This window comes from Taudactylus pleione, unplaced genomic scaffold (genome assembly GCF_031769625.1).
Source record: "Taudactylus pleione unplaced genomic scaffold, aTauple2 ptg000462l, whole genome shotgun sequence".
Taxonomy (NCBI): Eukaryota; Metazoa; Chordata; class Amphibia; order Anura; family Myobatrachidae; genus Taudactylus; species Taudactylus pleione.
The window spans coordinates 2165821-2188839 of NW_028284864.1; the positions used below are offsets into that span (position 1 = coordinate 2165821).

The window sequence follows — 23019 nt, forward strand, 5'->3', positions numbered from 1 at the left end:
GAGTCATCACATACGCCCCATAGGCTAGAAATGTGTCGTGAGCATAGAACCGCTTGTTTCGGACCACCCACTCTATGCCAAGCTTGTTCAGTAAATGATCAAAAAGGAAAACTGGCTTATTTGCGACAAATGGTAGGATGATCGATGTGTGTTCTACGGATCTTTGACCTTTACGACTTCACCCAACATCATAGACCGACGTCTACCAGATCCATATACGGTGGAGCATTGCGTGCTGCTGGAGCCCTTCATCCCTGGTCATATGCCTCATCCTCTTCCAGGTATAACATGATTACAGAGTAGTTGTTGTCCTTTTATGACTGCGTCTCTAGAGGCTAGGGTGAAGCTTCACGTTTAGAGGGTTTGGGAAACATGAGCTTTCTTGACCAGCTTGGAAATATCCTATTAAGATGGTGTCAAGTATCTAGACCTGTCTGCCATCTGCTGAACTGTTATGCTAGTGCCCTCTGCTGGTTAAAGCAGGGAGCATTACACTTGCATCCAAGCCGGCTCACTTGAGCTCAGAGGCTGCTATAATCTTGCCTCTCCAGACTGATTTTTGAGCTAACAAAGCTGATAACCAGGTCTCCGTTGCCTGATAGCTTGGTCTTACATTTGGTGCAAACATAGCACTTGATCATCAAGCCCTAAGACCTAGGGTTCTTGACAACAGTGGCACTGTCATTAGAATTAGACATCCTCTCCCTTGTTTAAGAGAAAGTAGTTGAGTAACAATATACAGGAAAAACAAATTAGGGCCCAGAAGAAAGAGGGTCAGAACATCGCCAATTTAAGAAGAAATGTAAAAATAATACCCAACGTTATGCCATTTCTAGTAATACCCCAACTCCCAATCCCTGAGAGCCAAGGATGGGTGCTCCAAGCGTCACGGGTGTGCAGCTGACCCAAAGAACCTCTTAACCATGAGCGGCAATGAACAGCAGTCAGACCAGGACACCCACCCCCTTGCCCCCTATGCTCCAGGTGTCAGCTGGGGATGACCAGCAGAAGCTTGGTCCAAGTATAACTGCACAGAATATAATAGTGTGGAAGGACGGAATACTCACATCTCTGTTGTGCTGACTGTTACTGTTCTTTTCCAATGCCTGTAGGAGATGGTCTATCGCAGAGTAAGGCAGCCAAACCAATGGGGATATAGCCGAGAGAGGCAACTACAATGAAAATAGGGAAAAGTTCCACTTGGTTTAAACCAACCGTATTAGAACATTGATAGCCCAGCTGCTACTGACACTCACCTCTATTCCAAAGTACTGGTGACCTTTCCCCAAAATGGCATCTACATACTCCAAAACCAGCTCTGCAGCCTCTTCCAGGAGATCGTACTTCAAATAGAGCCGGAGCAATTCTGCTGCGTCCACTGCCTGCAGGGACAGAACGCACATGACATAAACCAGACCTCCAATAGGAATAGGCGCAAACCCATGTGCCTAAGATACCTGTAAATGCAGGGAACAAAGCCAGGAGCTCACATAGCTAACATTATACACTCATTTATATATAGGAGACTATGAGGATAAGAGAACTATATAAATATAGGACACTGAACACATAGCTAACATTATACACTCATTTATATATAGGAGACTATGAGGATAAGAGAGCTATATAAATATAGGACACTGAACACATAGCTAACATTATACACTCATTTATATATAGGAGACTATGAGGATAAGAGAGCTATATAAATATGACACTGAACACATAGCTAACATTATACACTCATTTATATATAGGAGACTATGAGGATAAGAGAGCTATATAAATATAGGACACTGAACACATAGCTAACATTATACACTCATTTATATATAGGAGACTATGAGGATAAGAGAGCTATATAAATATAGGACACTGAACACATAGCTAACATTATACACTCATTTATATATAGGAGACTATGAGGATAAGAGAGCTATATAAATATAGGACACTGAACACATAGCTAACATTATACACTCATTTATATATAGGAGACTATGAGGATAAGAGAGCTATATAAATATAGGACACTGAACACATAGCTAACATTATACACTCATTTATATATAGGAGACTATGAGGATAAGAGAGCTATATAAATATAGGACACTGAACACTACACTCAGCTAAAACATTCCCTTCAGACTTGGCCTCTCAGATCAATACATTTCCAATTCTATCCCCCCGTATACGAGCGCACACCAAGCAGCTAGCCTCCGTACCGTACTCTCTTTCTGGCCACGACTTACCAATAGTAGTCGGACCAAAGGTCTTGTGGACAAATGGCCAGAGTCTGCTTAATAATGAAGTGGGGAAAATGTTTTCGAGACTCGCATTAAGGCGTCAGCCAATTACACTACTTACATCAGACTTTCCTTATACCTCTCAGGTAGCCCTAATTTTGCCCAAAATGCCCACTAACGCCCAACTGCCGGGCAAAGGGTGCGAATTGCCTTTAAATTTAAACCCCAGCAATGGTAGCCAGTCTTGCACCCTTCGCCCGGCCAGCCGAATGCCCGACTCGCACAAAAGTGCTCGCTGCCCTATTGGGTAGAGAACATTTTTGGGCGAGTTCTCGCTGCCGTAAATCGCGTCTGCTGCCGCACAGATGCAGCCGGGAAAAGCTTTTTTGTTGTTTTTTGTTTGCAGTGTGCTGGAGGGAGACTGTTTTTCCTATTTTTTTCCCTGTAGTCCAGAATAAACCCCTTCCCTTTACAAGCACCTGGGAAAAACCATTTAGCTGATATGAATAATCAATATTTTGTTATTTCTATTCTGACAAGTGTACCCATTGTTTTACTTAATTCACCTTGGTACTACGGCTCCCTTTAGCCAACATCTCTTTCCAAGCCATGAGAATTAATATTACTACTAGGTCATTTAAAAAAAACCAAAAAAAAAAACCATGGGCTCTGTTAACTACAAACTGTATAAGACAAATGCATTTAATTCAATAAGGCTTTGTAAAAAATAAGTACTGTAGCAGATCTCAGGACCATACAGGGCACAGGTGACCTATTCGTGAGAAAATCAGTGAGAGACTAAATGTAACAAGCAGCATTTTATTTCTGCAACAATTAGGCAGTTTGCCACAGTACATATCTCCACCTACTTGTTAACTTTTAATGGGCATCTCCGTGTATACCATGACAGATTGTGCACTCACTACCAGCCGCCGCCTGGTACAGTGCCCGTCAGCCATGTGCAGTAAGAAGCCAGTGCGAGTATACAGTACAAACCTTATAGCTGTTTATTAACCAGTTGGGCAGAGGGACCCCGTGTGACAGCAGCTTATCAATGATACAGCGATGGTACAGACTGTTCTGGGTCTTGTGCTTTTCCAGATAGGTAGTCATTAGTCTCCATGCTTCATCTGTGGCACTAGGGTGAGAGACAAGTCACACATTTCTCATTTGCCTGCAGCAGTTTGGAGCTCGGAAGTCCAAGGTCATAAACTCGATTCATAACCAACATACAGGGCCGGATTAATAATGGGGCGGGTGGAGCTACAGCTCCAGGCCCTCCCATGAAAATAGGCCCACTGGATTTCCCTGCAGTGCAGTGTTGACAGCAAAAAACATTTTTCCCCGCCACCACTCACTACCAGCACTTTATCCTCCTGATCGTCCAATCAACACCCCTGCCCCCTACCGCCCACTGACGCCATCCGAAGCTCCGCCCCTACTTACACTAAGCTCCACCCCAGCCATCCAAACCTGTGGGAGCCCCAGGTTGCAGTAAACCCCGGCTCCATTGCACTATGCTCCGCCTCCAGTCTTCCAAAGCTCTGTCCTCAGTGTGTGAGTCTCTTGTAACACTAAGGGCCCGATTCAGACCCGCTCGCTAGATGCGTTCGCTCGCTCCCTGCATATGCAAATTCAGCACTGCGATCACTTCAGAGTGAAATCCCACCAAATGACGTGTACTATGACACTGCCTTTTAATAATGCACATCTTTGTAATGGCGTAACACTCGGGCACGCCTGCATTCGCACCTCCACTCCCCCATTTCCAGTGGCCAGCCCCTGTCACAACCCACAAACTGATTCACCTGTCAATTACTCTACTGGGCAGTCTATGCACAGCGAGCGAACACATTCCGATCTCTCAGACTGGCTCGCGCATCGCGATGCGTACGCATGCGAGAAAGTGACTATCGGCCAGCTACGAGCATTCTCATCATAGCGAGTGGGTCTGAATGAGCTCCTAAGCTCCACCCCTGCTCACGCTAAGCCCCGCCTCCTGACGCTGCCTCTCCAGTGTGGGAGGGAGTCTCCTGGTCTCCTTAAGTTCTGTCCCCAGTCACGCTAAGCTCCTCCCCCTGTCACCTGGAATTGTGCCAGCAGTATGGGAGCCACTGGTAATGTTAAGCTCCACCTCTACAGGCAGATTCCGAAGCATTTACACAGCGACACACTAAGCCATAGGTGCTGGCAAAAACCCTCCTAATACCCATCTGGGAGCAGCAAACACCTCAGTACCTGGCTACCCTGGAGCCTGGGCCAAGTACAGCATTGGAACTCTGCAGCCCGGATGGGTGAGTGGTCCATCAGATTTTTCCCTATTTGGTTGTATTCCTTTTAGTTGTCTACAATGCAGGCAGCATATGGTGATTTAAGAACATCAGGGCCAGAGATGTACGGCATCCCATTGGTTTACGTACATCTCCAATATTTGTGGGCTGCGCATGTGCAGAACGAGTCCTGCGTAATCACTCGCAGTTCCCCCTCATGCTGCAGCTAATTGACATGCTGCTGCGTTTGGGGTACTGAGAGGGGGCGGCAACCTGGACTGTTCTATAAAACGGGGGCGTGTCGCCATCATGTTGTAGGTGGACCAATGCCAGTATCTGTGTCTTTTGTACGCAGATGTCCTGGCCCCATCAGAGGAGTTCCGGCGGCCAGTCTGGGTAAGTTTCAGCTTACTCAGGTAGCCGATGTATGCAACCATTGATCATGACGGTGATCTGATGCTGCGTCTTCAGATTAACGCTGCATGCAGGAGGTGTCTTTGTTACAGACGCCTCACGCTGTATTTGAATATTTGAGCATCACTGCTGCATCCAAAAACGCAGCACTAATGCTCAGAGCGTCTATCTCTGAATTCAGCCCTCTGTTCACTATGGAAGAGAGCTACAGAGCACTTTAAATATACATTTGGGACCTGTGAGAAGCATATAACTCGCCACCAGGATTCTACAGGAGCTTCTCAATACGATCTAACCCTATGGAGTGGTTGAGTGTGTGGACTTTGCCTTAACTATATTTTTGCAACATTTTTTAAGAATGTTATGGTGTCTTTAGTTTGTAACCAGTATCAGGCAATCACAACATACATTTCTCATTTTTATTTCCCTGTAAGATCTACAATTATGTACTAATTATCAGGTTTCAGACCCAATAACTAGTATTTATTGTTGCTATTCGTGGCAATAAGAAATTAACTTCCCCCAAATATACCAATGCGTCCCTTTCAGCAACTGACCGGCGCTTTGCCGGTCTATGCGTTCCACTGACAAGAAGTGCGGGTGGCTGCCATAGCTAGGAGCGGGCTATGCGTTCCATTGACAGGATGTGATGTCCTGGTGAAACGCACGCCGCTGATCTGTACCTGGACACTAGCCACACCCGCACATCACTAGTCTCACAGTTGCCGCGTTTGTGACCCCTGCAGTAGCACACAATAGGCCCTACATAAATTTGAGATCCAGGTCCATGTGGACACAAATCTGGCAGTGCCAACATATCATTAGGAGCTAATACAGAGTTACTGCTAATCCGGTAAAATAAAAAAAACTTTGTTCCAAAATCTGCAGATAGGGGAAGTTATGGCACTGTACAAGGTGAAATGCATGAAAAAGTGGCGAGAATAAGCAAAATATAACCTAAAATGTAAAGTTTCTGGGGAGGGGGGGGGGGGGGGGGGGCGTGGCCTGAAGTAGCATGGTGTAGGCAGCATTGTACCAGCTCTCCTGTGGCTGTCCAGATATTTATCCTGTTTTACAGGCAGTTCCTCCGTTGGTGTACCTCTATCAGCTGAGCATCTACTCCTGCTCTTCTGGAGATCTGTGGTGGGCTGTGTGTGTGATACCTCCCGCCTATTTCACCCTTTGTCTGTGTGGCCGAGTCCTCTGCCTGCCTCCCTCCTCTGGTTTTCCTGCTTTCTTCTCCGGCTCCCGCAGGTCTGTGTGCCCTTACCTGTGAGTCGCCTCCGGATCGTGGACTGCATCCCGCGGTGTCCTGAGAGTGAATCCTGTGGTCCATCTCCTCTTTGGCTCCCACATGCGGGTCTCTGTGATTGGGGTGTGCGGTGTGCTAGCCGCCACCATCTTGACGTCAGGCTTCATTTTGAGTGCTGCACTGGTCTTCCTGTCGCTCCCGGGCTGCGGTCATCCTCTGTGGTGGACTTACCTACTGTACTTTTGGGTTGCCTTTGTAAATCTGCTGCCTCTGCTGTGACTTTCTGATGGTCTCAAAATCCTGAGGACGCCTTCAGGTACGGGCGGCTATTTTCCAGTTAAGTGATCTATACTTGCTCCTGATATCCTCTGGCTGTTACCTGGTGTGGCTGTGTGCCTGGTGCCTTTCCAGTTACTATTTATCCTGGACTCTGGTTACCTGTTCCACTCCTCATTCCTCTGAGTTCTCTGGTTGTCCATTACCATCATGGCTCCTCTTCAGATGATCCTTCAGGCTATTATGGACTCTATCCAGAGACTTGTGGACAGTATTGAAGAGTTGCACATGGATCTCTTCCTTGATCATCATGTGGATGAGCCCCTGATCCCTGACTCCGATGTTCTTTCCCCTCAAGTTCAAGATCAGTTACCCACTTTGGTGCTCCAGGTTCGATCCAGGGTTGTCTATCACCTTGCCTCTGATCAACAAGATTCTGCTCTAGCAAGTCTAAAAATCCTTTTTCCATTTCCAGTATTCATGATGAAGCTTTGGGATATCTTATGCAAATGTTTTTTGTTTTTTTGTGTATACTCCTGGGTTATATGTGGCAGATTGTTTTTCTTCTCATTTTTTCCCTGCAGGAGGCTGAGGCCTGGCCCGATTAGACCTTTGGAACTTATATATTTGTCATGTTTTATATGCCATTTTATTTGTTTTTTAAACTGTTATGATTTTATATATCTTGTTTTTTTTCTTTTCTTTATCCGTATGTGTTTGACTGGGATGAACTCCATATTTCTTTTAAACGGGAGAGCTGGGCCGGCCATGATTTTGGTCATTTTTGTTAGTTGCCCCTGTCGATTATGTGTTTTTTATATCCTTTCAATGGGTTGGGGGGTAGGCGTTCTTAGATAGTCAGTTTTAGTTGGGGTATTTAGGGGGGGATCCAGGTATGCCTAGGTTGGGTTAGGTTATAAAGGGTGGGGGGTTATGGGGAGGTTTGCTTTGGGTGTGTTTTGTTTTTTTTCTATTCTTTATTATTTTCTTTTTGTTTGTTTAGTTTATAGGTAGGGATGGGCGTTGTGGGATGGGGGCTATAGGAGACTATATTTTGGATAATTTTTTTTTTTTTATAATTATATACATTGTATGAACCCCATTGCGGTTTTGATTTTCTTTTCTGTGCGCACCGGAATGGCGCCTTCAGGTGTTGCCTGATCATCTGTCATTGTTATGGGGTATTTTGTAAGTATTTATCCTGTAGGTATGGTTAGTTTTATTATATCCGATCTCTCATTGGCTGCTCTTTTCTATTGTTATCTGATTTTTCTAATATATGTGCCTCTGTATGCTGTGTCTTATGTCTGCCATCCTCACCATATGCCTGTTTTCCCTACCTGGGTGTAACATTTTAAAAATGTAATAAAAATACTCGATTTAAAAAAAAAAAAAATTAAGGTTCTCTTCGTTATTCATTTGTCGGTACATTTTCATGCATTTTACCTTGTACAACGACATCTTTGCCCCTATCAGCTGATTTTGGAACAACATTTTTTTCCCCCCACGGAATCCTTCTCGCCCAAGCCTTGAATACGGCACTTCCGGTGGCGTTACGCCCATTAGTTACAGCTGCAACCAGCTCTGAATAGGGAAACTTTAACTCTGGTCACGTTGTATTATGTCCCAATCTCTCTGCCTGCCAAGTACTGTGGTAGAAGACCATATTTGCTCTATAAAATGGGTGGCGGAAACCCCTACTGCCATACCATGCCTCCTTGGCGATGACCACAGTGGATAGTTGATTGGCGGTCAGCCAGTGCCAAGCCTCGGCCTGCGTAGCCTCTCCGCCGTTTTGTAATTTGATGCACCTGGCAGCCAAAACACAACCGCATTACCCACACGTGTTCAGTATCACGCAACAGCTTATAAAACACACCAAAAACACAAAACACACGTGTGGAAATAAACCGTGAAGGACACATGCCTTCCGGGAACAGGTGACATTCAGGAAAAGAGCAACGTTATTTTGAAGGAACTTACTTGTAAGCGAGACCCTCAAACACAGGTGTGAGGGAAAGTTTGAAGGTCTGGCAAAGTAAAATGGCTGCATCAAACAACCCAGCCTGCACCAAGAGAGAGACCATCTCCTCAGCGGCTGCACTCCCTGCAAGACATGGGGTTATTACAAATATGAACAATTTTTACAATTCTAACTAAGCAAGTAGATCTTTAATACATTATCCAGCTGCTGTGGAACCATAAGTCCCAGTATCCCCCCCTGCTTGCCAGCAAATGCAGTAAACCAATTCTCTTACCGGCTACTGCTGTGGCACTTTTATCATGGTTTGCCAACGTCAGCCGTGTTTGTGCCAGAATATACTCCTTCTCCAAGTCTTGCAGCTCCAGAATCTCGATCTGACTACTTCCTGTTAAACAAACCACAGCTGGGAATTGGGAGGGGCTCAACTACGCCGCACAGACACTACAGAAATACAGGAGCACAAACTTACTGGCAACGGCTGCAGACTCCCCGTCATGGCTCCGCTTAGGGGAGGCTCCTGGCCGCTCATACTAAAAATAAGAGGTGTTTGGTTAACTTAAAACGTAAAATTTTCTCATTGTTACATTGGATGGTTTAAAACGAAGAAAAAATAACAAAACAATGAACCCCCCCCTTCCATTTTGCAGGCCTATAAGGAAGTCAGCGAGATATCAATGTGACACGATCACTTCTCGGGTTAAAATTCACCAAGCTATTCATGTTTCCCGGCCCGTGTTGGTATTACTTAGCTGCAGATGGCTATATAATCTATACTCCCTGTACATACAATTTCATATTAAATCTTATATGGGAAAACTTACTACACAAGACAAGTGTGCAAAGGCTACAGCCCACACACAGAACGTGCAGTGTACCCAGTGCTGTATAAATGTACAGAACAGAGGCAATACAGTACCACAGCTCCTTTGGCCGGCTGCACTATCCAGGCATACTCGGGGCGGATGAGGTATAGACAGTTTAGACACGCCAGGTAAGAGTTCACTTGCTTCTCAAGACCTCCTAAAGTTCGAACCTCTCTGCCGAGCCGCATTCCGTATTCAAACATCACTGTGCCCGCTGAAGACATAATGGGTCGGTTACATACACAGTAGAAAGCCCTGCATAACAATCATAGCACCTCCACTATAAGCATGGATAGATGCACACCACATAATCCATGAAAGTGATCAATTGTGCCATTCATCAGGATGAGTATTCATTCAAACAGCAGCCATTTATCCAATAGGATAAAGGTAGCCATTTAGTCTGTGTGTATCAATCATGAATTATATATATATATATATATATATATATATATATATATATATCTATCTATATATATATATATTTTTTTTTACACCAGTGGTTTCCAAACTTTCTTGATTCACAGCACCCAAGAGTATCAGCATTTTTTTCACTGCACCCCTAGGTCAAAAGTTTCTTACTGATAATATCAGTAAGAGACTATTAAAGTAACGATGCGTACACACGGTATGATAAAAATGCACGATATGAACAATATCGATCATATCGTTATCATTCAGATAGTTAATTTCTTGGAACCTTCCAACCCACCAACGACCTGCGATGCGTGGGCACGTATGGACGATAATGATATTGGCCATCGGCCGTGCAAGCAGGCCATCCTAAACTATTTCGTTAAGGTAAGATAGGTTGATTGCGGGTCGCTGGCCCGTCGTTGGTGGGTTGTTGGATGATTGCTATCGATCATCCAGCACACAGGGAGATCGTTCAGCGATATCGCTGACGATCGTCCCATGTGTACGCACCATAAGCCAATTGTGTTTACCTGTCATCCTTAGGTTCAGTTATGTGGTGGTGCACATAGCTGCACTTGTTTGTCCACGTATTACATGACTGGCAGCCACCATAACTGGTTTTACCTATCATTTTGACCACAAATTATTGGATTTGGTCCTGGACCACCAACCTGTGGAACCCCTGCAAGTGCCCCCCCATGGCACCCAGTTTGGGAAACACTTCTTTACACCATCACCTTTCCTATTAGATTCACATATTCTACATGATTCATCATTTTATTTCAGGTTAAGTCTCCCATATCCAAATATGCCGCAATATGGAAAATTCGGAAATACGGAATGGTTTACGTGCGACTGAGATAGTGACACCTTTTCTTTCTGATGGTTCAATGTACACAAATTTTGTATAAGGCACATATTTATTACAAATATTGTATATAATTATCTTCAGGCTGTGTGTATAAGTTGTATATGATACAAATTAATTTTGGGTATTTACAGAAACTTTGGTGAAAAAAAATATTTAAAAATATTGTATAAAATTACCTTCAGGCGGGATCGGTATGAAATACCGCCGGAGCTATGTCCGACGGTTCAAATTCCGACGCCGTGAGACCGGCAGCAGTGAAGATCCCGACAGCTAAAAAGGTAAGTATTTACTAACCCTACTCCACCCCTAACCCTCCTTAGGGGTGCCCAACCCTAACCTTCCCCCCTAAGTGCCTAATCCTAACCCCCCATAAGTGCTTAAACCTAACCCTCCGGTCCCCGCAGCCTAAACCTAAGTCTCCCGGGTGGGTGTCTGACCTGCCGGGCGTTGTGCTGCTCGGTGTAGGTATGACAGGCAGCGGGATTTCGACACCTGTCATTAGTACCCTGCCGTGATATGACAGTCGGGAAACCGGCAATAAAATTATATTGATTTTCTTATATATATATATATATTTATTTATTATTTTTTTTTCTTCTTTATTTTGTATCTATCAACCAATTGTACTGGTTACTTCAGCTACCATAGATTGCATTATGTGCTAATGTACAATTGTGGATTTTATACTGAAGCTCTTGTATTCATAGTTTTCTTATAGAAGTTAAGATTAGGTGTTCGGCCTTAAAGAAAGTAGAGAAACGCTGTAATTTTTTATCATGATATTTAAGAGGAATTTAAGACATTTAACCAACGGACCACCACATTGACTATAAACACAAATACCTTTACGATAGTTATGCCGATAAATATGGAAAGCGTACAGGAGTTCATAGTAATTATGGGTCATCAGATCGACAGCACGAGCGCGGGATTCAATGATACTGACGACCTGAATAAAACACAACGATTATGAACATTTTTTATTACAAGCAGAAAAATCAACGTAGGTCACAACACTGAATGGTTCCAGCCGCGACAATAGTTACCTCATTATGAAGATTCACATAGGGAAAATTTACAAGGTCTTGAAGCTGAGAGCGCTCGCACAGAATTACCACCAGCTGTCGCAAACAGTCCAGTTGCCTATAAGATATAAGCATGTTTATCAGTCATCCTAAAAGAGAAGCAACTTAAATGGTTGAAAAATTAATCACCCGTGATAACTGTTTGGGCGTTTGCAATCTGTCTCCCTAAAAAGCTTTTTGCTAATTTTTACAGTAACTTCTTATGGCCAGAAGGTGTCGCTGGAGATATTGTTTAAATAGCGTCAAGCATTTATGAATAGCAATGGCAAGATCCTCATCAGCTAAAGGACCCCACAATGTCACTACACATCACCAGATCATGTGACTGCTGTAGTCACATGGTACATAGGGGTAGGAGATTGAAAGCACTGGAGGGGAATCTGGTAAGTATACAATGGTGAAGAGATTGAGAAATACAAGACAAAAGCTGAAAGGCATGCAAGAAAACAGGATTTTGGTACTTACCGATAAATCCCTTTCTCCGATTCCACAGGGGACACTGGAGTTCAAGACAGTGGGGTATAGACGGTGGTAGAGCAGAGCCTGGCACTTTAAATAATTCTGAAGTGTGACTGGCTCCTCCCCCTCTATGCCCCATCAGCCCCAGTTTTAAGAACTGAGCCCGAGAGGAGACGGTAAGGAGAAGACCACAGAACGGAACAATACCGACTGAAGGAGAACAGAGGAACCCACTGCAGGGAACACATGCAGTCACACAACTAGATAAGGACCCAACAAAACGGCAGGAACGCAGCGCTGGGCGGGCGTCCAGTGTCCCCTGTGGAATCGGAGAAAGGGATTTATCGGTAAGTACCAAAATCCTGTTTTCTCCTTCATCCACTAGGGGACACTGGAGTTCAAGACAGTGGGGACGTCCCAAAGCCAACCTCCCGGGTGGGAAGCGCGGAGAACTTGCCGACCTTTCGGCCAACCGAAACAGGGACAGCCCAAGACTGGAGGCATGTCGTAGAGCCAGGAGACAATCAGAGCTCCTTGCTGAACAGTCACAGACATTTCACAACTTACAGCGTAAATTCAATGGAATACGGCTAGAGAGTAGCCGCAGATGAGAAGCATCAGAACACCGTAAGCTCAGCCAAAAACAGACCAAGCAAGACCGCTGGGAGCAGAAAAACCCCAACTAGAATCCATAGAATGGCAGTAACATGAGAACAAAACTCGAGAAAACCGTACCAGCGACAACTACAGGAAGCTGCAACAGTCTCACAGCAGAATCCCAGCACTGCGGGACATCAATCATATAGATAAAAGTATAATGATACCAATATACAGAGACGGAGCTGAACCCGTCCACAGACTCCTAACCAAGCAAACAAGGAGGCAAGAGTCACGACCTAACAGTCGCCCTGAACCATTCTCGAGGTCCAACTACTAAAGGGTTGGTAACCAGTGTAAGGTTTAGACCATAGAAGTTGTCAACGAGTGGCGATCCCACTGGGCATGAGGCGGATACGAGAGGATTGAGACTACAATTCCTTCCAGTGGGTCAGACGGCAGTACCACCCCTCCTGTCAAACAGCAGACAACTTCCTACATGATGGTAGAGTGTAATCAGTACCAACTACTGGCCTGAACATAGTATGAAAACACCCAGGATACCCTTAGCAGAAAAAGAGCACGGATGCCACCTCCACCCAGGGAGAGTTACCAATATAGGGAAGTATCCCATCCGCAAGGCTAAAGCACTAGGACAACTATGAAGGTACCATTCAGGTACCTGTCAGTGTGCTGAATTTATCAACAGATACTGAACAGGAAACAAACCAGGCCCCCTGTATGGAACATAGAGACTGTCACACTTTATAGTAAAAATGTGCATTAGCCCATAGATGCGCTTCAGTCCATAAACCCAACAGATTCCAGTAGAATAGGGTCACAAATCTCAATGTTACAACTATGCACCTACATACCAGGAAAGCTCTAAAGTGTACAGCCAACTGATTTAAAAGAACTGAAGGCTGCTAGGACAGCAGCTAGGGTGCGTAAGATAGAATAACAGCTATGTCAGGATGCATGAAAAGGAAGCATCTTCCGAGGTATTAGTGGGGTAAGCCCGCTTACCTGTGAGCGACCAGAAACCCTCTGGACGCTATGTAGAATGTCACTGACCTTATTCATCTCACAGCAACCCACCACGACAGGTACAGAGAGTAGCCTCAGTGGGCAAAGATCAATGCTCTACAGCACGGACTTCAGTCTGGAGATGCTGCAGAAGAAAATACTGTAGAAACTAGCAAATTGTTAGTGGAGACAAGAAGGCCGTACAACAGGACGCTATACCTGAGCCTGTTCCATTAGGGATATGTATCCATATAGAGATTACACATACCCCAAAAACGGTCTGCTAGTGTATCCTTACATTAACACTTATAATGGTGAAGTGTGTATTACGCCCACAATCTGATACAACTCAGGCCAGACCCTGCCTATATCGGCGGGTGGCCCTAGGCCTCATGTAAATTAACTAATAAGCCATGAGGATGGAATAGATCCAGGATTCTCTATGTACTGATAGGAAATGTACCCAAGGGACCATCAGATACCCATTTTATTGAGATATGCGACAAGACAATAATATAAAGTACCAGAATCGATACTGGGAAAGGTACCTGTACATAGACATAGAATGCGTTAATTATCCCAAGTAAGAAGAGATATATATATGTAGTGATAACGCCAGACAGGGCCAAAAACAGATTTCTCCAATTATTAGGAAAATTCATACAAGGAACGGGAATATATCAGTATATATACACATACACACACATAAACATAGCTGCATGAAAAGGCAAACTCTTTGAAAGGAAGAGTTAGTACCAACATAGTAAGTCAGTTGTTAAACTCCTGCACCAGGAGATCAGCACGCTACATACATATACACACACACACATATATATATCCCGCAATAGGAGATCAGCATGCTATATCTATATATACACACACTGCATTCCTAGTGTCTTACAAGTTGGTTACTAAGTGCGCCCTAGAGTGTAGTTGTAATTAATAGGTCCCCCGAAGTGGACGCCGTAGATATAGACTGATGGAAACAGGACTATAACCCGAGGCGGGTGTAAGTACATATACATGTGTGGACATACAGGAAGGCCCCCGGACATGTATAGAGCCAATACTAGAAGCAATGCCGTAGGAGCCTGTGACTATCCTATGTAAGCTGCAGAACATGACTCTAGTCTATAGAGCCACCATATAATATGTATAACAGACAGCTTCTGGTAAACCCTGGCAGCTTTCCAGACGTGGAATAATATGTACCTTAATGATTGTGGAAGTATAGGCATACCTACACATATCCATAATTATATACATATACACACACACCACCCAATCCCTAGGGAGAGATGGTGTTAAGCGGAGTTATAGAACAAACTACCGGATCAGGAGAGTCCAGCCTATCGTCGCAGCATCCTCTTTAAATATGCTAGGTATCAGACATAAAACTGAGAAGAACATATCCTACCCCTGCTTTAATGGTAAGGATAAGAAGCAAAATACACATACACACATATATATATATATATATATATATATTACACACACAAATCCCCACATGCCTACGCGTACCTACATACAAGATTAGTAGGTGACGATATAATTTGAAAAATATAACATGGGCAATAGTTAGAGCCATGGAAGGAACTGAGCCCCAGGTCTTAACGCCGGGTTTAGTTTAAAATACAAGTATATACATACATGTGGCTTACCTCCACGCAGGGAGACTGCTCATGTGCCGCGTGTGGCTGTCATTCTGCTACGGCGTTGGGGCAGGAAATGTTAGCAACGTACTATCCCAGACTGATTGCCATCCTGGGACCCTTCCGTTACCGGTGTACTCGCCTTATCAGGTGTGCCCTTCTGGCTCCAGATGATGGAAATCAAAAGATGACCTCAGTGATGCGAGACAGCAATGCCAACCACCACAACGGCCATATGTTACTACTTCGTGTTGTGTGTGCTGCCGAAGGGAATAAATAAGATATAAATCCATATAGATGCATACCTTCTAAGGTAAGCACCGAAGGCTGTTGAGATTTAACATATGTGCAGCCACATATATGCATGAGAAGAGTACGGCTCATTGTTAAGGTGAGCCAATGTGAGGCATAAGCCTGAGGATGGGACGCACCCTTTTTGTAACCTTGAGTTAAAGATATGCAATAACCGTAATTTCTGGCAGCAGCCAGAACAGTGGCCCCGACTATGCATACCATACACATTTAGGCAGAGTGATCTCTGGCAGCTATAGATGGAAGAAACACACTGCATTATTCTGTTACACATCAAGCATATTTGCCCCAGATGTTCAATGCAATAAGCCTGCCGCACCTGGTATACCCAGGCGGTCTCCCATCCAAGTACTAACCAGGCCTGGCGCTGCTTAGCGTCCAAGATCAGACGAGATCGGGCGTGTGGCTGTAGGCGCTGATAGATATGTGGTGGGCAAAGTGGCGTGGACACAACCTCTATATTAGCCTGTGGCATGTTCCTCCCTGTGCTTCATTTTTTTTTTTAAATATAATATTAAACCAGTACACTGCCCAGTTCCGTAGGGGAACTACCGACGTGCTATATAACAGAGATGAGGCAGAGCCAGAATCTATATAAAGACTGCAGTTTAAATTACAAACTCCACAGTTGTGGCGTTAAACCTAATGAGACCAGGTGCTGTAGGTTTAAGTAAATAAAAAAACGGAAGAGGCCATATGCAAGCACAGGGAGAACATACAAACTCCAAACAGTTAGGGACGTACTGGGAATAAAACCCACAACCCTGTTAAGGGTTGCACCCCCCACAGAACTCCAGAGTGAGGATGCAGGAGATGCTGGCAATAAGCCCCGGCTCCTTTTAAGGCAGGTGCATATGCTGTTTTAGAATACTCGCTGGAGGTAATGGCGGCATCTGTGCACGCCAGCATGGACTAGACTTCGCCCCTTATCAATAAGCGGGCGGGGTGCAAACAATGGCTGGTATAGCAGGCATAATGCGAGTGGGGGAGCGGGAACGTAATAGCCAGCGCCGGTGCATCTTCATACAAGCACCGGCGCCGCAACCAGCAGCCGAGAGCGCTGTGAATAACAGCCTCGCTCTCCGGCGGCTGTGTGCAGAAGCCAGCGCTTCTACAAGCACCAGCGCGGCAGGGAACAGCCACGCTGAGCAGCTCCCTAAGCCCCGCCATGCGGCAAATTGTAGCCAGCGCCGGTGCAATCTCCGGCGCCGCAACCAGCAGCCGAGAGCGCTGTGAATAACAGCATCGCTCTCCGGCGGCTGTGCTCCTCCCCCTGCAGAAGCCCAGTGCTTCTTCAAGCGCCAGCGCGGCAGGGAACAGCCGCGCTGCTGCGCAATGTAGACTCCCTTATGGGAGTAGCGGGTCGCGGCAGGCTCCCTCCCCGTGGGGATATAGCAGAGGGAGGATTCGGCTCTCGTGAGAGCAGCAAACAGAGCGCTGTCAGGCTCTATAAAGTAAGACAGCGCTCATCGTGCAGGGATCAGGCATGCTGCTAGGCAGCAACATTACAGACTGTCTGAACAGTCTCCCTGTACATGTATCCGCGCTCTATGCGCGGTACCTCCGCCCCTTGTAACAACGCTAGCGGCGTTATAACAGGATTCCAGGAGGGGTTATACTACAGTATATACCACCTGAGCCTGGGAGGGGGCAGAGGGGCCGCAGATTAAACTCCGTTCCCCATAAGGGGAACAGAGCTATACTTACCACTGCTGGCATCAGGGCTGCGGCTAGGCATTCGGAAGCACGGACACAGCCTCTATATTAAGCTGTGGCGTGTCCTCCCTGAGCTACTGCCAGGGTGCCTGGGACTCCGACACACACTCTTTTTAGTGGAGGCGGGTCTCCTGATGCCTCCATGTAGCAGGCTGACAGACGCAGTACTCTGTCAGCCTGTCCTCAATGCTTTGTGAAAGCTAGAAATTAAAATAAAGTTGAAATAAAAGAAAAAATACTAAGTGTGGGCTGGAGCTCAGCCCTATGTGACCGGCTCTCTCGGGCACATTCTAAAAACTGGGGCTGATGGGGCATAGAGGGGGAGGAGCCAGTCACACTTCAGAATTATTTAAAGTGCTCTACCACCGTCTATACCCCACTGTCTTGAACTCCAGTGTCCCCTAGTGGATGAAGGAGAAAAGCTGGTGGGTAGAGGGAGGCATCTGAGGGAAAGGCTGGAGGGCAGCAGAGAGCATTTAAAGGTAAAATGTGGGTGTGCATGTGTGGGAAAAGTTGGCAGTCATGTAAAGGTGAAATGAGGAGGTTGAGTAGGAGGGTATTGGTGGCTTCTCCATCCTATGATCCTAAACCCACCACCCCTCTGTTTCACATGGCCTTTTCAGCTTTTCCCTCACTAGTCCTCCTGCCCTTCAGCTTTTCCCTCACAAGATCCCCTGTCCTTTAGCATTTCCCACACGAGAACCCTTGTCCTTCAGCCTTTCCCTTACAGGATCCCCTGCCCACCAGCTTTTCCCTCAAGCCCCGCTGCAATTCAGCTTTCCCCACTTAACATGTCCCTCTGCCCACCAGCTTTTCACTCAGATGTCCCCATGGCCACCAACTATTCCCTTACATGCCTCACTGCCCAACAGCTTTCTCAAACATCCCTGTTTTCAAATGCACATATTGTATTGTAGTGGTGTCTGATAGCATCATAAATACACAGGAAAGCTGCTGCAACCTCCATTTTGCTGCAATGGAACCTTTTCCCTCTCCAACATTTTCTGTCTTTCTCCTACTAAAATCACCTGGTCTTCTCATTAAATTCTCCAATCTATTTTCTCTTGTTACATCAAAGATTACAATCTCACTACATGAGCTCTCAGGTCATGCAAACCAAACCTTCCTTCTCACTCCAGGTTACATCATCTCTCAGGACCATCACCCTACTGGCATGCCGCACTCTACCCCTGGTACTCTTCAAATCAATGTCTGACAAGCATCCGCTCTCTAACAGCAGTACCCTTGGTAAAAGCTCAGAGCTAGGACACGTCTCCTCCCAACTCTAATCTGTACTCACAATTTATACTCCGTCCCTCCGCAGATGGTCAAATATAAATTAAAGCAAGGATTCAAAATGACCTCAGCACTCTGGAGTGTGTAAATGTGTGTGTGCATGTTGCAGGGAATATAGATTGTACGCTCCACTGGGGCAGGAACTGATGTGAATGGACAAATATTCTCTGTAAAGCGCTGCGGAATGTGTGTGCGCTATATAAATAACTGGTAATAAATAAATAAGTGAACATTTCAAAAGAGAACATCGTAATTTCTGTGAGCTGGCCAAATCCCCTTCCAATTCAGTACCTGACCAGCAGGGGGCAAAAAAAAAGTATTTTCATAGAAGAGGAACTAGCCAGTCCACACAGAGTGCACCATTTTACACTTCGTGAACGTACCAGGTACATTAGCTGAAGTAGATCTAGGCACAACCAATTGTGGGACAATACCCACGATATAGGTTGGTGCGATTATACCTTGTGTTGTACAGCAGTCAGCATGTGGGATCATTCTTACAACCATTGATTAACAATCTCATCGGAAGCATCACCCCTTACCTGCTGTGATCAGGAATCTGTGTCAGCGCATCATAGGCTTGGCTGTTGTGTCCCAAATCCAAGTGATGTTTGAAAATACGGGTCCTCAGAGCCGCCTGGTGGAAGGTATTCTGTTACGTGAGCAGTTACACAATAAAATAAGTGTAGAGATTAATTAGGAGGAGATCGGCTCCTACCTGACTCCTCCAGTCGTCGGCAGCCTCCGTAATCGCCAAGTTGGATAACTTGATGACCATTTCCGGCAAGCCCACATCTTCTAGGAGACGCAACACCTGCAATTATTAGGGGTCATTGAGTTTGCAGCCCGTACAAAACAGCAGGAGGAGAACTACTCAAACCAACTAGGAAGCTATCAGGTTTACAGCCATCAGTTACCACTCTGGGGCTTTCATACTAATTATGATAGGTGAGTGAAGCTGCAGCTTGGCGTGACAGCGGGTGGGGCCAAACAGTGTGCCCTGTACCATGGTGCCTTCGATGCAATAGCCCCATTACATCAGCAACACCCCCAATATAGGAGTGGGGTCGCAGGGAAGGGAACCTCACTATTTAGGAAACAAATTTTGTTTATGAGCAGCCTGTACTCATTCTCCATTTCTGTAATTGTCTTGTATAACACAAAGACATACTGGATACACAGTCATGGCTGAATAGTCAGAGCAAGCCGGTCATACATGAGCAGTAACTGAATGGTATCTAATGACCAAATAATAAAAGATGGTCGGATTCTTGCCGGCTCATGTTCTCAACAGCCCGTGCAGGAAAAGAAAGAAAAATATCACAGCATGTTTACTCTGTTGTAATACTGAAGACAAGCAGAGGACGGGGGGTCTCCATCTTCCACGCGGATTAACTTCTCCAGGAAATCTTCGCGTTCCACCTCGGAGGCCGCACGGCAGAAGCATTCAAGAGCCTAAAGGGGAGATACTGATGTGAAGAAACTGAGGCACCGGTCCAGCAACACTACCATGATTCATATATTAAAACTTGTTATAATATTCTTACTAAACAAAAATTTTCTAAATTGAAACAAAATTCAAGCAATTTTGCAGTTTAAGAACCAACAAATACAGTTGCTCTGTAGCAGAACATTGTAATTGATCTGCATTTTGTTACATGGGGAACTGTTAGTAGAAGCCAATGACAGCGCTGTCAGTAAATGAATACAAATAAAACATACTTGCAGAGTTTTCAGTCTGGGAATACAGCACAAGCTGCATGTGTGCGAGGTGACCCTCATTGGTAGCCGGCCCTCATACTGCACCATAGGCACTCTCAGATAATCTGCCCTTATAGGACACTCCAGGCAGGGAAGCATCAGGGGCTCTGTACTTGCATACAGTGCAATGCTGCTCATCTGCGCCCCCTTAGCTTTAGCTAGTGCACAGCCTGCACAAAGCCAAGTACCCCAAACATTACAGCTCTCCTTTTCACTGGCATCCAACCTGGCCAAGGTTATTTATACTCTGTCTTAATCCGGTGGTATAAGACATTTGGAGAACGTCTCAGTCCAACTAAGGCTCCGAACCAAGCGTAGGCTACCATACTTGTTACTACTTATTTATCCTCTATATTTACCTAACGATTTATTTTTCTGGCTCATTTTTATTTTCATCTTTCTATCATTCTATAATTATACAATTATTCTTACATATTTTTCAATCTCTATTATCTTATTTTTGCTCATAGGTACCCACTTTCCATCACTACCTGGCCCATAAACTACACCGGCAAACAGATATCCATCAACACCCACCTACCCTAATATTACATAATACAACCTACCACCTCTTTGAGTATGACCAACCACTCAGACTTGTTTCCCCCCCCACACTCTAATTCTTTCCCATTTCACAAGCTGATCACATTTCCATGTGTCACCTACTTATATTCTTACTATATCCAACCCACCGCTGTCCATTCTACACCCAGTATCTCCAACACCATCACCGTCCCTATACTTCATTCTCTATATTCACATCCTGGGTATTCCACCTACAGCAATGTCTATTACCTCCCATTCCATCTACTATATCTGCACTACACTCCATCCAATTTCCCCAAACATCTACCCTCTCTCACTTCAGCACCTAACTATCTGCTTAAGCTGCTGCGGTCCGATTTCAATGAACGATAACGTTCATCATTAAATCGTTAATTTTTATGCAGCCAACAAACAACGATGCACGTTTCCGCGTGGACGATAATGATATTGTTGGTCGGCCATGCATGCAGGCCAACCTGATAGTTATCGTTCATTTTCCATAGGGGTTTGCGATCATTGGTCGTTCATCGTTGGGGATATCTTTTGTGTGTGGATGAACAATATCATTCATCCACACACACCGGGAATTTCAAGGGAGAACATTCAGAGATATCGGTCACTGGACAGATCGTCTCGTGTGTACCCAGCATTACCCTGATGTTCCCATCCAGTGCCATCACCCTCTACTCTTCAATACCCGTCTTTGTACTTTACAGTCCCATAAAAGCTCATCTGCACCGTACAGTGCTTAACATTGATACATTTATTTTCTGCAGCCCTCCCAGTCCTCTCCCTTCTCTTCTTCATTTCAGCTCCCCCTACAACAATCACACGGAGCCCCAGCAGCAGCCCTACATCACCACGGCAATCCACCTATGAGACAAATCAGTCACAGCGTTCCGCGGCAGCTAACAGCTGAGTAATAGGTTTCCTGTAAGTTCACTATTATTATAGACAGCAAACCGAGCTCCAATTAGTTTCCCATTACTTTTTAACCTGACATAGTGCATTTAATGTATGTTTAATGATGCATACACATGGTCAGCTGTCAGACGAACTACGAACGATTTTACCAACGATTTCATGAACTATGAACTACAAACGATTTTTGACAGTATTAAAATGAAAAATCGACCAAATCTGACTGCAAACACATCAGATGTCAGATATTGTTATCTGACAAACGGGAACGCACATCATTCATCGTTGCAGGGACACGTCAGATTTTCTTTCAGATATGAACGATTTTTAAAAATCGGTATTGTACAAGTCTAAAGGAAAATCTGACCGTGTGTACGCACCATTAGGTGCAAAATCTGAGGATGGATCACAGAAGCATCATGTGTTCAGGAATCTATTCATTGCCAGTCAGTGTCATTTGCAATATCCTCCCTGTCACTTTCATAGCTTCTCATTGTCAATTTCATATACAGCTCACCTATATACTCTATATGTTTAGAGGTAAAGTTTGGGAGCATTAACCCTATGTCAGTAGATTTGAACAAAGCCTACCTGTATTAGTAATGGGCATTTAGACATTTGCTGAACATTCAACACATCTCACCTTCTGCCCCTCTCCAGTGACCAGATAGCACTGTCCCATCATAAAATGACAAGAGCCCACGTTCACTTGACACCACGGCTGCAGAAGACGTACATACTCCTGGGAAAGGAAAAGTGCAACTATGCATTACAAAGAGCATTGATCCCCGTATAGGAGACAGCCGTCTAGCTTTTATCAGTAGGGTGGGGAGGATAAACAGAAACAGTGGCCATCACCCAGTATACATTATCCTACCTGTAGCTGAGTATATTGGCAATTTCTCATCAGACACTCCGGGAAGAGGAAGCCAGGGTTTCCAGGCCAGCTAGTGGTTTAAGAGAGTTAAGCAGCATACCTTTAATTCTTTTGAAAATCGCATTTCCTAACAAAGTACATTGCAGGCATTGGTATTATGGTGTTCGTTGCCAAATGG

General features: G+C 45.0%; 1 protein-coding gene across 1 annotated transcript in view; it reads right to left on the minus strand.

Annotated features, from left to right (window-relative positions):
* Positions 1 to 23019, minus strand: part of NUP160 (nucleoporin 160) — an 85670-nt gene that overhangs the window by 7062 nt on the left and 55589 nt on the right. Inside the window, exons 21-35 of the mRNA XM_088448668.1 lie at positions 22842 to 22911; positions 22608 to 22706; positions 20072 to 20191; positions 19455 to 19550; positions 19279 to 19373; positions 11640 to 11736; positions 11437 to 11542; positions 9359 to 9519; positions 8912 to 8972; positions 8717 to 8827; positions 8442 to 8565; positions 8168 to 8269; positions 3243 to 3384; positions 1257 to 1382; positions 1068 to 1172 (exon numbers count right to left, since the gene is read on the minus strand). Coding sequence (XP_088304794.1) covers positions 1068 to 1172; positions 1257 to 1382; positions 3243 to 3384; positions 8168 to 8269; positions 8442 to 8565; positions 8717 to 8827; positions 8912 to 8972; positions 9359 to 9519; positions 11437 to 11542; positions 11640 to 11736; positions 19279 to 19373; positions 19455 to 19550; positions 20072 to 20191; positions 22608 to 22706; positions 22842 to 22911 — 1615 coding nt within the window. The remainder of the gene's footprint in view (positions 1 to 1067; positions 1173 to 1256; positions 1383 to 3242; positions 3385 to 8167; positions 8270 to 8441; positions 8566 to 8716; positions 8828 to 8911; positions 8973 to 9358; positions 9520 to 11436; positions 11543 to 11639; positions 11737 to 19278; positions 19374 to 19454; positions 19551 to 20071; positions 20192 to 22607; positions 22707 to 22841; positions 22912 to 23019) is intronic.